The following is a 14,297-nucleotide window of genomic DNA, read 5'->3' as shown; positions in this document are numbered from 1 at the left end:
GTAGTTTTGACTTCTGCGAACGCGCTCTGAAATGCATGAGATTCTCGCCGTAGTTTAGCGGTTCATTTTCAAGTGTTTTTTTTTTTTTTTTTTCGTGAATGTTAATGTTCAGAGATGTGTTTAAAAAATGTGCGCCCAGACTCATCTCAGAGAATACGCAGAGTAGTTGTGTTTACTTCACTTCACACGTCTCGGCTCGGCGTGAATGTTTAAAGTTGAACGCTTTGAGAGTCTTGAAAGTTGTAAAAAGCAATAAAATACAAAGGCATGAATATTATTATGATTATTATTGAAGCTGGGGTCCCTGATTTTCACACCGCAGGAGAAAGTAGGTATTGAAATCATTTTAACTCGTCTGAATCTCTCATTGTTACTATTGTTAATACTCAAATGTGCAATTTTTAAGAGCGTGCGCGACTTAAAAATACAAATATAAAACATAAATAGTTAAATAGAAATAAAAAAAAGTGTTATTATTAGTTGCAGACAGAGTGCAGCTGACTCATTTTTTCACAAAGCGATGCATTTGTAATATACTCTATGGAGGAACATACTCATTTACATTTTTTTTTTTTTTTTTTTTAAAGTTTGTAACCCCAATTTTAAATCGGACTAATTTTAATACACAATTTTAGATAATACTCCCTACAACTGTACAACAACTCACTCTTATGTAACGGATAATACTCCCTCCAACTGTACAACAACTCACTCTTATGTAACGGATAATACTCCCTACAATTGTACAACTCACCCTTATGTAGCAAATAATACTCCTTACAACTGTACAACAACTCACCCTTATGTAACAGATAATACTCCCTACAATTGTACAACTCACCCTTATGTAACAGATAATACTCCCTACAACTGTACAACAACTCACTCTTATGTAACGGATAATACTCCCTACAATTGTACAACTCACCCTTATGTAGCAAATAATACTCCTTACAACTGGAGACCAATTTGGCCTTATGTAACAGATAATACTCCCTACAACTGTTCAACAACTCACCCTTATGTCACGGATAATGCTCCCTACAACTGTACAACAACTCACCCTTATGTCACAGATAATACTCCCTACAACTATGCAACAACTCATCCTTATGTAACGGATAATACTCCCTACAACTGTACAACAACTTGCCCTTATGTAATGGATAATGCTCCCTACAACTGTGCAATAACTCACCCTTATGTAACAGATAATACTCCCTACAACTGTGCAATAACTCACCCTTATGTAACAGATAATACTCCCTACAACTGTACAACAACTCACCATTATGTAACGGATAATACTCCCTACAACTGTACAACAACTCACCCTTATGTAACGGATAATACTCCCTACAACTGTACAACAACTCGCCCTTATGTAACAGATAATACTCCCTACAACTGTACAACTACTCACCCTTATGTAACAGATAATACTCCCTACAACTGTACAACAACTCACCCTTATGTAACAGATAATACTCCCTACAACTGTACAACAACTCACCCTTATGTAACAGATAATACTCCCTACAACTGTACAACAACTCACCATTATGTAATGGATAATACTCCCTACAACTGTACAACAACTTACCCTTATGTAACAGATAATACTCCCTACAACTGTACAACAACTCACCCTTATGTAACAGATAATACTCCCTACAACTGTACAACAACTCACCATTATGTAACGGATAATACTCCCTACAACTGTACAACAACTCGCCCTTATGTAATGGATAATACTCCCTACAACTGTACAACAACTTACCCTTATATAACAGATAATACTCCCTACAACTGTACAACAACTCACCCTTATGTAACAGATAATACTCCCTACAACTGTACAACAACTTACCCTTATATAACAGATAATACTCCCTACAACTGTACAACAACTCACCCTTATGTAACAGATAACCCTATGTCCTGTCAATCACCATATCATTGTTGTCTTCCTATGACCTCTTCTATAAAGCTGATTTTATATTTTTTTATTATTACTTATTTTTCTATTTTATTTTGACTTGTACATTTACATTTATATAATTATGTCTTATTTGAGATCTGTGCGTTTTTGCTACTTTTAGAATTTTATTTAGAATACATTAAGTCTAATCCAATTATTTATACAGCACATTTCAGTCAGTGTTAAAAGCCAGAGAATAAAAGTGTTTTTAAGTGGGTTTATATTATTACCATTTATATTTTTGCTCTTTGTTATTATATTATATTGTGATGTGTGAGCTACTGTGTCCAAATAATTTCCTTTGTGGATCAATAAACTTTATCTAAATCTAAGTATATAGGTTTCCAAAATGCGTCAACTCTAAATTGTGTTGAGTGAAAATCGATTTTTACCAACTAACATCACGCAGGGCAGCCATTTACACACTGATATCGGGCCAGTCTGCTCCATCGAACAGTTTTTATGTGGCTTTTCTTTGACTTTAACAGGAAGAGATGTTATTAAACTAACCCTGGAAAGCTGAAATGTTCCTAAATACCGCTTTAATACTGATATTTGGGAAGTTATGGCGGCAGGTGGTAAAAACTGATACTGAATACTAGGGCCGATATTATCATCCGTTATGGGCACTTGGAGACATATCGGCTATCGGCCAAAATCTTGCCAATGTGGGGCCGATAGACCACGTGGGCATGTTACACCTCGTTATAAAGCTTAGACTCTCTACATTATGTCCATTTAATTCAATTTACAGACAGATAAATGTTCTAATACAGACATGTCAGACAAATTTGGCCCGCGAGATCATATCAAATCCTATCATATAGACCATATCATGTATTAGAGTTTCCCACGGCCTACAGATAGGTTATAGAGATATTATTTATTTAAAATGTTGTTATTATTTTATATTCTGCTTGTTCTGGATTCAAGTGTTTAAGCAAAACAATTTTTAAACATGCATTTTAATAAGAAAAAGTTTAACATTACATATCTCGAAAGAAGAGAAAACATGCAGATGTTGTTGAAATTTTTCAGTAAATATTTTGAGTTGGCCCACAACTTAGTCCCAGTTTTTAATTTTGGCCCTCTGTGAATTTGAGTTTGACACCCTTGTTCTAATATGTGGGGCCGCATCAATATTTATCTACAGAGTAATTTGTTTATGTTTGTGACGCCGTACTGCCCCTGAACGCACCCCCAGAGGAACGTCACTCATGTGGGCAACACTGAGGCACTGCTTTAAACGCTCTTGTGTCTGATGCACGATACTGATGATAAATAAAAGTGAATTTCAGCTCCGTTTAGTCCAAAAACAAAACTACTGCTTGTTTTTTTTTTTATCAAACTTATTAGTGAAGACTTGTGATCTAAGAGGAGCCTGTGTGAGCGCTGAGTGTTGCCAATGTGTGGGTTTTGAAGATACTTTTGGTTCTTTCTCGTTGTTTAGCTCTTAGTCGCTGTAGCTCCCACACACAAACAGCCTATTTTCTAAGTGACCCTAGTGTCTATAAACATGTTACTACACCTGCATTGATATGTAAATTAACTGTGAATAGAAGTGTGAATGATCGGCATTTACGCATAATTAATTAATGCAGCGCGCGCATAGTTTACTTGCTTTCTTTACTGGCTAGAATGTCTTCCAAAAATGCCATTAGGCCGACCTACTGTCTTTAAATATGATGTAAAAAGACAGAATAACAATAAATGTAACCTAAATAAACCCAATTTACAATTCAGTAGAGCCAGATTTAAGTTTTATAATCAAATGAAGATTTACAGTGAATTTTTACATCACTAAATATATCGGCTTTTATATCGACCATCAAAATCTTCAACTTTCATTTTCTCTGTATCATATCAGCTGCAAAAAAATCCATATCGGTCAGGCCCTACTGAATACTATCCTGGAAAGACACAGGAAAATAATACAAACAGCCAAATACGTACAAATACATAGAGCGATAAAAGCAATAGAAGAAATATAACAGTGACAGTGATGTCCTGACAGCGCTCAGAACAGCAGCGGACAAACAGCTCGGATAGAAAAGGTTGTCACACGTGGAGAGAGAAAGAGTGAAAGAAAGAAAAAAAAGACATGAGCGGAGAGGAGAAAATAGACAATGACAGGCAGCCGGCTCGGAACAAGGTGGAACAGAGGGCTGAGTGCGGCTCTCCTGGACCAGAACGACCCGGAAAACATCAGGAAACAAGTCCCGTGGAAATCTGCACAGTCACAGCCAACTCAGAGACTCTGCAAAACGTGCTATCGACAGTGTAAAGTAAATCGAAGTAAATATCCCGTTTATATATTTGAGGAAATGTTGTCTTGCCCCAGTACAGATTTATTGTACGCAGCTTTTAAAGTTACTGTAAAAACGGTTTATTGTCTGATCATCACGAAGTGCGCACTGGCATACAATTTTACCGCCATGGCAAAACTCTGCTCTGCTCTCTGAGACTCGGAATGCATAAAGTAAGTGAGGAATAACTTTGGACCGGTTACACCCTTTTCATCAGAAGACCCCCTAGTCAGAAAATCATTACCTCTTCTATTGGTTTGTCAGCCCATTTCTCTTGAACAATTGAATGTATATTTGATAAAAGCAACAGGGAATAATCCTTGGATATCAGAGATGAGTTAGTAAACTTTTGGATGTATACCAATTAAAAATGGCTGCAACATCAACATTTTTAGAGATATTGACAGGAAAATGCATAATCATGCATGACAGCATTAGCTAAGGCCGGCATTACTTAATTTGTTGGTTTACAAACTCACCAATGCTTTATTAAAAGAAAAAGATTTAAAATGAAATTGAAATGAAGGTTGTAGAGCTCGAATTACTGAACATTTTGCAAGTTGTTGCCTGAAAATCAGACAATTATTAATCCTGTTACACTTAAGACGCCATTTCCACCCAAATCATTCCTCATTTCCTCAAACATTTTTACTGTATTTTAAGGGTTTAATATATTTATTACTTTTAATATTAACTTTTTAAAATATTTAAAACTTGAAATACAGTTTCATGGATTTTCTGACTAAAGGGTCTTCTGATGATAAGGCTGACCCCCTTTGGACCACTGCAAACTCTACAATTTCCACGTTTTCATGAGAATAAAAAACTAATTCCGCTTTAAAAAGACCTCGTAAATGCTTAATTCTTAATGAAAATAATTATTCCGAATTAAACTTAATTCCCAAGTAAGTGGGTGGTTCATTGCGATTTTAAAGCCAAATTAATTTATTCCTCGATCATGCAAGCGTTTATTCTTCTTAAACATAATTTCGGTTGTTCAGCTCATGCTCGTTGGGTCGCGATCCAGCACCACCAAGTCCTCACTTCGGACTTTCATCCACGTCTCTTTAGATTTGCGAGCGGGATGCGGGAGTGGGCTGAGGTAGAGCAGCTGCTGACTCAGTTTGTCTTCTCCGACGCTCTTCCCTTCTCCTCCTCAGCCGACAGACGTAAAGCGTGATGAGAGAATTCTCCAGCTGCTGCTTAATTATTATCAGAAGGAATGCGGAAAAAGTTTGGATCGTGTTTGTGTCCGTGGCGTAACGACAAACTGAGATGACAAAAAAGCCGGTAGCAGCTGAAGTGTGTGTTTTCTTCCGGTCGAAGTAAATATGTTCACGTCTCTGTCCAATCAGAAACCTTCCCGACCCCCAGACACTGAGCAGAATTAAATAAAGGCGATTTAAAATATGTTTTCAATGTAAAACTCAATTCTGAATTATTATTTCCATGTAAACTCAAAGGAGAATATTTTCAGTCCGAACTATTTAATTCAGAATAGTTAACTCTGAATTTAAAAAACTGGCCAATAAACTAGTTCTATTTGTTCTGTAATGTTTTTAAGAGCAACAACAGCACCTTTAAAAACTACTAACTTTAAAAATGACCGTCTAGTGCAGTGCTTCTCAATTCATTTCTGTCATGTGTTTCCTAGGAAGAAGAAAACATAGCCTACATACTAGAGCAAACGTTTTAGTCCCGTCTCCAAAGTGACTCCCGGGACACACACTGCCAACACTTTTAGACACAGTAAACACGGCGGTCTTTCCTCCTTTCTCGCTGCAGTTACAGTGAAGTCAAATGCTACATGCGCTTTCCCAAAGTTCCCATGTTCCCCGAGGATATTTGAGAAGGACGATAAGCACTGAACCCCCCAAAATATTGTTCTAGCTTTAATTTAACAATAAGTCGACATAGTTTATTACAGGGTCACTAAAAAAGGTCTTAAATTTCATGTTCCTAAATTAAGGCTTTAAAAAGTCTTAAATTATGTTGTCCAAGTCTTATTTTTTCACAAAGGTCTTAAATTTCATTCGCCTATTTCTTTGTTTACTCAATCCGGCCGCTGTGTAATGTTAAATGGAGGGAGGGGGAAAAAGCAACAACGTGAAATCACAAAACGTGAATGAACGTCTAATTTGGAGTATGCACAAACAATACTTTGGTTTCTGGCGCTGGCAGCGATGAGTAAGCCATCAGTAGAGTGGAGGAAGACGTTGGATGGATCATGGGGAAGTGTAGGTTTAATCCACAGTGGCTCTTAGATTCTAGATGTAGTAAGGGTAGTTGATGAGCCTGATTCATCAGCCGGTTTTACTTTGTTTCACTTCGTTCAAACCATCTGGCCTTAGATTTCATTCACTCAACGGTAGGCGGGTACTTTTTATCATTTAACCAATCACTGCTATTTGGTCGTGACGTATGTAATGCGAAGCTAACGGGGCTAACTGGTATATTAAGCTTTTCCCAAATCCCTTAGGAAGAAGGGAAATAACACCTTTCCCCGTGACAAAATTCACCAAACATTCTCTTTGTTCCAGCTTTAAATCGTCCATCTCGGGAATTGTTGACAGCACAGAATATATGGCGCATCGCTGATTGGCTGGTGCCCGAACTTGCACTTCCAGGGTTTTTCTGAACCGTCTATTACACAGGTGTCAAACATAAGGCCCGGGGGCCGGATCCGGCCCTCCAAGACCTTTAATCTGGCCCTCGGCTGATTTTCTACTAAAATATTTTAATCATATTTTCTATTAAAATATTGGTAATTTTCTGTTCCGCTGAGCATAGCAGTGTCTCCAGCGTCTCTGTACGTGGCCCCTCCCACCAGAGCAGCACAAATGAAGACTTGTCTCTTTCCAAACGCTCTTAAAGGACGATCGTTTTGACTGTTGACCGTGACACCCTCATCAGAAAAATGTCCAACATGAGAAAAGTGGAGCCGAGTGCAGAATTTTCCAAGAAAAATTGACTTATTCCTATTTGCACACAAGTTAATGTTAAAACATTGTGTTGAAATAGCATTTATTTTCATAATATTATAATATTTTGTAAAAGAAAGAGTTCATCAATTAAGAAAGATTTCTGTAATAGATTTGCGTTTCTCTGCACAAATATTTAAACTTATTGCAGTTTTTGGGGTTTATATGCCATGAGTTTTCTGATTCGGCCCCTTTAGGATCAAAGTAGGCTGGATACGGCCCCCGGACCAAAATGAGTTTGACACTCCTGGTCTATTATATTTTGATTCCTGACCTAGTCGCTGGAGAGAAATGAAATTGAGCGGAGGCATTAGGTGGCTTCAGCCCAGCTAGTAGTTGGTTGGTCATTATTAGAATTGGATCTGGTGTTTTTAATGGGTGCAATGTTGGTCTTAATTTTCATTTAACTGGTCTTGAAAAGGTCTTACAAAGTCTTAGATTTGGGGTAGTCAAACCTGTGAGCCTTTGGGTTAGTGGATAAACATGAACCACTCAGCAACTGCTCAGCTCTTTGCAGCTTTCATGTGCCATGGGAATTATATAAATAAATAAGACTTGTTGAGTAGAAAATTACACATAAACGGTCCCTCGTGTTTCTACTGGAAAATACGATTGATGCCCGAGTTACAGAGATGAAAATAACCTTTGACCTCACGCCCCAGCGGACAGGAGTGAACGAAGACAGTTAAGCACAAGACAAAAGCACTTGAACAAAACACACTCGTAATTACCGCTTCACAAATGTAAAGGGTCTTCGTACGCAGCTTTAGTTTAATCCTTTCTAGTCCTGTTTTAGTCCTAGTTCTGCGTGCGTCAGCTGAATCACACAATGTCCAGAGTTCTTGTACAAATGCTTATAATTAATGTTCTCTGGACCAGTCAATGAAGAGCAGAAGGAGGCAAAGGTTCCGGAAAGACCTATATAAATCACAGCAGCTGCTCTGGTGTTTTTGCAGAGGTAATACAAGAGTCCGCCTCCGCACGCACGTTATTTTTAACAGATTTCGGAGTCTGCCTGCTGTAAGAATTAACAGCACGCTCTGTTTCTGCTCCCACATCAACATCTCCCCAGAGGCCGCTGCTTGTTTTTCATTTATTTAGGAGTTTAGTCTGTGATTATTGCACAGAATATAAAACAGGGCGCTGCGGTTAGACGAGCGCGAGGAAAATAACGGGAAAATGTCATGAAAGCTCAGAGAAAATCATGTCGGTTTTACAGTTTAGGTAAAAGTTATGCCCTGTAGTAAATGAAGCTTTAATGTACAATTCGGTGAGTCTTTTTTTTTTCCTCCAAAACTTTTATGGTTATTTGTTTCTGAAGCTAGTTACACCTGCAAGCGGCAATGAAGGGCCATGACAATGCCTGGAATCTGAAATCTGGAACCACGCAGATTTATTATCTAGTCTGGAGTTTTAGCCCTTTCTAATGAATAAATAAATGAATGAATTAATAGATAAATAAAAGAATGTTTGTTTGTTTGTTTGTTTTCTCATTCCACTGAAAAACATAATGCATCTTTACAGTGAATCTTCAAGTTTCAAAGTAGTGGTTTTAGCTTTCTATTTCCATTGAATCATGCAGGTGACTTGCCATTTCCAGAAAGTTAGTCGAGAACATCTTTTGAATAATTTGTTTATATTTTAGGTCATTTTTAAGTATATAGTTTAGGCTACTTATGTGCATCAAATCAAACACATTTCAAAACGTATAATTAATCCAATCCGATTTTCTGATTCAAGCTTAGATTATACGGCTAAAAAAACTACTACACAACACATTTTTGAGAGTCTTCTGTAGTAACAATATAACAGTCACGTTTACATGAGAGCTTTAATTCTGAATAAAAAGCATTTAAATTTGAATAAAAATGTATTCCACCTTTAAAAGACCATGTAAACACTTAATTTAACACACCTAATGAAAATAATTATTCGGAAATAAGTTGAATTCCCGAAGAAAGTGGGTGGTTCATTCTGATTTTAGAGCCGAATTAATTTATTCCTCGATCATGTGAACGTTTAGTCTTCCTAAAAATAATCTCAATCGTTCAGCGCATGCTCGTTGGGTTCTGACGCGCTTCTGACGCGATCCGGACAGCCCGTCTTCACCAGTCCTGGCTTCGGACTTTCATCCACGTCTCTTTGGATTTGCGAGCAGGATGCGGGAGTGGGCTGAGGTAGAGCAGTCTCAGTTTGTCCTCTTCCTCTCTTCTCTGACACTTCCTCATCAGCCGACAGACGTAAAGCGTGATGACAGAATTCTCGAGCTCCGGCTTGATTATTATCGGAACGACTGCGGTAAACATTTGTGTTATGTTTGTGTCCGTGGAGTAACGACAAACCGAGATGATAAACAAAGCCGATAGCAGCTGAAGTGTGTGTTTTCTTCCGTGTCCCTGTCTACTCAGAACACTTCCTGACCCCCAGATGTTGAGCGGAATTAAATAAATAGTTTTCCATGTAAACCTCGATTCGGAATTATAATTTCCATTTAAACTCGAAAGAAAATATTTTAATTCTGAACTATTTAATTCAGCACAATTAATGAGGAATTAAAAAACATGATGTAAACGTGGCCGGTGTGTTTTTGCAGTGTGTCGTGCGTTTGCGTTTCCATGGCAGGTCGCCATGGCGCTCTCACCGTCGTTATCGATGGCGAAGGGCACATTGGGAGTGATGATGTCATAGAAGCAGATCTGGCTGTACTGAGGGGAGCAGTCGGCGTCCAGGGCCTCGACTCGCACGATCCGCTCAAACAGACGGCCTTCTGGGACGGACGCCTCGTAACGGCGCTCCACAAACACCGGGGAAAACTCGTTCACGTCATTCACCCGCACGTGCACCGTCGCCCTGGGAGACGGAGAGAGAGGGAGAGAGGGAGGTAAACAAGGATACAGAGAAATGTTTTTATTATAACACAAAAGAGAGGGAGAGGGGGGAAGATGGAGAGAAAGAGGAGAAGAGAGAGAAAGAGGGGGAGAGAGGGAGAGTTAAATAAAGGATAGCAAGAAATGTTTTAGTATTTACAAGAGAGAGAGATGGAGAGAGAGAGGAGAAGAGAGAGGGAGGGTGAGACAGAGAGAGAGAGAAAGAGAGAGGGGGGAAGATGGACAGAAGAGAGCGGGTGAGAAAGAGGGGGAGTGAGGGAGAGGTAAATAAAGGATAGCAAGACATTTTTAGTATATTACAAGAGAGAGAGAAAGAGCACTGGAGAGAGAGAGAAGAAGAGAGAGGGAGAGAGAGAAAGGGGGAATTAGAGAAATGTTTATTATATTACAAAAGAGAGACAGAGAGGAAGAGAGAGAGCGAGAGATGGAGAAAGAGGAGAAGAAAGAGAGAGGGGGGCATTCGAGAAATGTTTTTGTTATATTACAAGAGAGAAAGAGAGAGATGGAGAGAGAAAGACAGGAGAAGAGAGAGAGAAAGGGGGGTAATGCTCCCCTCACGTTATTGTTGTTGTATGTTGCACTGTTATATTACAGGAGAGAGATGGAGAGAGGGAGGAGAGAAAGAGGGGGGAGAGAGAGAGATAAATAAAGGATGGCGAGAAATGTCTTAGTATATTACAGGAGAGAGAGAAAAAAAGAGAGAGAGTGGGGTTGTCATATTATAAACAAGGATAGACATGTTTTTATTATATTTCAGGAGAGAGATGGAGAGAGAGAAACTGGGGGAGGGAGAGAGATGAGGGGTCATATGTATTACAAATAAGGGTATAGATAAATGTCATTACCTTACAGGAGAGAGAGAGAGAGAAGAGAGGCGGAGAGAGAGAGAGACAAACAAGCAAGGGTGCAGAGAAATGTTTTTATTATATTTCAGGAGAGAGATGGAGAGAGGGGTAAATAAAGGATGGCGAGAAATGTCTTAGTATATTACAGGAGAGAGAGAAAGAGGGGCAAGAGAAGAAGGAGAGAGAGAGAAAGAGACAGAGAGGAGAAGACAGAGAAAGAGTCAATTTAATTATATTACAGGAGAGAGAGAAAAAGAGAGAAAGAGAGAGCAAGAGAGGGGGTCATTAGAGAAATGTTTTTATTATATACAGGAGAGAGAGAGATAGAGAGAGTAAGAGGTGAGGGCATTAGAGAAATATTTTTATTATATTACAGGAGAGAGATGGAGAGAGGGAGAGAAAGAGGGGTAACTAAAGGATGGCGAGAAATGTCTCAGTATATTACAGGAGAGAGAGAAAGAGGGGCAAGAGAAGAAGGAGAGAGAGAGAAAGAGTCATTTTTATTATATTACAGGAGAGAGAAAGAGAGGAGAAGGGAGAGAAAGAGAGAGAGAGCGAGAGAGGGGTCATTAGAGAAATGTTTTTATTATATACAGGAGAGAGAGAGAGAGGAGAAGAGAGAGGGAGAGAAAGAGAGGGGTAAATAAAGGATGGTGAGAAATGTTTTAGTATATTACAGTATAGTATTAGTATATTATTATAGGAGAGAAAGAGAGAAGGGCAAGAGAAGGAGAGAGAGAGAAAGAGACAGAGAGAAAGAGTCATTTTTATTAGAGAGAGGGGGTCATTAGAGAATTAGAGATGTTTTTATTATATATAGACTTTTTTATCATATTTTAGGAGAGAGAGAAAGAGGGAGAGAAAGAGAAGGGGAGGTCACATATATTACAAATAAGGGTATAGAGAAATGTTATTACGTTACAGGAGAGAGAGAAAAGAGGGACATCATTTTACAAACAAGGGTAGAGAGAAATGTTTTTATTACGTTTCAGAAGAGAGAGAAGAAAGAGAGTGAGAGTGATATTAGAGAGAGATAAGAAGGAGAGAGAGAGAGGAAGGGAGACTGATAGAAGGGAGATAAAGTCAGGAGAGAGAAAAATAGAAAAGAGAAGGGAGGGAGGGAGGTCATTTTTTGTCACAAACAAGGGTAAAAGAGGAATGTTTTTATTATGTTTCAGGAGAGAGAGAGAGAGAGAGAGTGAGTGGAGAGAGAAAGAATGAGAGAGAAAGAGAGTGATATTAGAGAGAGAGAGATAGTCAGGAGAGAGAAAATAGAGAGAGAAGAGAGGGAGGTCATTTTACAAACAAGGGTAAAGAGAAATGTTTTTATTATGTTACAGAAGAGAGAGAGCGAGTGGAGAGAGAAAGAGAGTGAGAGTGATATTAGAGAGAGAGATATGAAGGAGAGAGAGAGAAAGGGAGATTGAAAGAAGGGAGATAAAGTCAGGAGAGAGAAAAATAGAGAGAGAAGAGAGGGAGGTCATTTTACAAACAAGGGTAAAGAGAAATGTTTTTATTTTGTTACAGAAGAGAGAGAGAAGAAAGACAGAGAAAGAGAGTGAGAGTGATATTAGAGAGAGAGATAATCAGAAGAGAGAAAAATAGAGAGAGAGGGAGGTCATTTTACAAAACAAGGGTAAAGAGAAATGTTTTTATTTTGTTTCAGAAGAGAGAGGAGAAAAGAGAGAGAGTGAGAGTGATATTAGTGAGAGAGATATGAAGGAGAGAGAGAGGAAGGGAGATTGATAGAAAAGAGAAAAGAGGGAGGTCATTTTTTGTCACAAACAAGGGTAAAGAGAAATGTTTTTATTATGTTTCAGAAGAGAGAGAAGAAAGAGAGAGTGAGTGGAGAGAGAAAGAATGAGAGAGAAAGAGAGTGAGAGTGATATTAGAGAGAGAGAGATAGTCAGGAGAGAGAAAAATAGAGAGAGAAGAGAGGAGGTCATTTTACAAACAAGGGTAAAGAGAAATGTTTTTATTATGTTACAGAAGAGAGAGAAGAAAGAGAGAGAAAGAGAGTGAGAGTGATATTAGAGAGAGAGATATGAAGGGAGAGAGAGAGAGGAAGGGAGATTGATAGAAGGGAGATAAAGTCAGGAGAGAGAAAAATAGAGAGAGAAGAGAGGGAGGTCATTTTACAAACAAGGGTAAAGAGAAATGTTTTATTACAAAAGAGACAGAAGAAAGAGAGAGAGTCAGTGGAGAGAGAAAGAATGAGAGAGAAAGAGAGTGAGAGTGATATTAGAGAGAGAGAGAGATAGTCAGGAGAGAGAAAAATAGAAAAGAGAAGAGAGGGAGGTCATTTTACAAAACAAGGGTAAAGAGAAATGTTTTTATTTTGTTTCAGAAGAGAGAGAAGAAAGAGAGAGAGTGAGTGGAGAGAGAAAGAGTGAGAAAGAGAATGATATTAGAGAGAGATAAGAAGGAGAGAGAGAGAGGAAGGGAGACTGATAGAAGGGAGAGAAAAATAGAAAAGAGAAGAGAAGGGGGGTCATTTTACAAAACAAGGGTAAAGAGAAATGTTTTTATAATGTTTCAGAAGAGAGAGAAGATGGAGTGGGGAGGTGATTGGAGAAGAAAGAGAGAGAAGGTGGTGTGGAGGGCACTTGAAGAAGAAAGAGTGAGAGAAAGAGTGATGGGAGAGAGTGAGTGAAAGAGAGAGAGTCTCATTTACACCTTTCCAGTGGCGTAGTCATGGATAATTATGCTTCAGGGAGCTTTCACAAAACCTCAGCTTCATTTAGATACAAAACTCCCCTATTGACCCACACAGGCTGAATAAAACTGCATTTTTTACATATTTACGCTCTAAAAACTTGTCAAAATGTTAAATATCTATAATTTAAATTCCACACGGTGCCGCAAAATAGATGAACAGAACAAAAATAAGCCAAATAATCAATAATTATAATTGAATACGGCTTATTTTTCACTCTAATTATAAAATCTGACATCGTGATTCAGAAATTACTGATTCATTTTCATTTCAATTTGCTGTTTAACATTTAACTCTCAGTGAGTCATTCTTTTTAATTGCCCAAATGAAAGGAAATGGCAGACTCCTTCCTCTGCGTATCTGATCGGACGACAAGGAGAAAACAATGTTCCTCAGTAATTATTTCTGCGATGAATCTGGAGATGAAGTTTGTTTCGTTTAGTTTTAGGTGGAATGTTCTTCCAGACATTATTTTTAGCACTCGCCATTAAAATATAATACGAGTTTATTGAATTTTAAGAGACATTTAAAAGTCTGTGAAGCAAAGATAATACTGGAATGAATTCAGGACAGTTTT

The 14,297-nt window shown here is 38.3% G+C and overlaps 1 protein-coding gene across 1 annotated transcript in view; it reads right to left on the bottom strand.

The window, feature by feature from the left end:
- Nucleotides 1–14,297, bottom strand: part of clstn3 (calsyntenin 3) — a 101,534-nt gene that overhangs the window by 51,743 nt on the left and 35,494 nt on the right. The window contains exon 5 of the mRNA XM_055163796.1: nt 9,913–10,121. Coding sequence (XP_055019771.1) covers nt 9,913–10,121 — 209 coding nt within the window. The remainder of the gene's footprint in view (nt 1–9,912; nt 10,122–14,297) is intronic.

Source organism: Boleophthalmus pectinirostris, unplaced genomic scaffold (genome assembly GCF_026225935.1).
Source record: "Boleophthalmus pectinirostris isolate CB_2022bp ecotype Guang Dong unplaced genomic scaffold, ASM2622593v1 HiC_scaffold_6, whole genome shotgun sequence".
In the NCBI taxonomy this organism is placed as follows: Eukaryota; Metazoa; Chordata; class Actinopteri; order Gobiiformes; family Gobiidae; genus Boleophthalmus; species Boleophthalmus pectinirostris.
The sequence above is the reverse complement of the archived record's forward strand: the minus strand, read 5'-3'. Positions and strand labels throughout refer to the sequence as shown.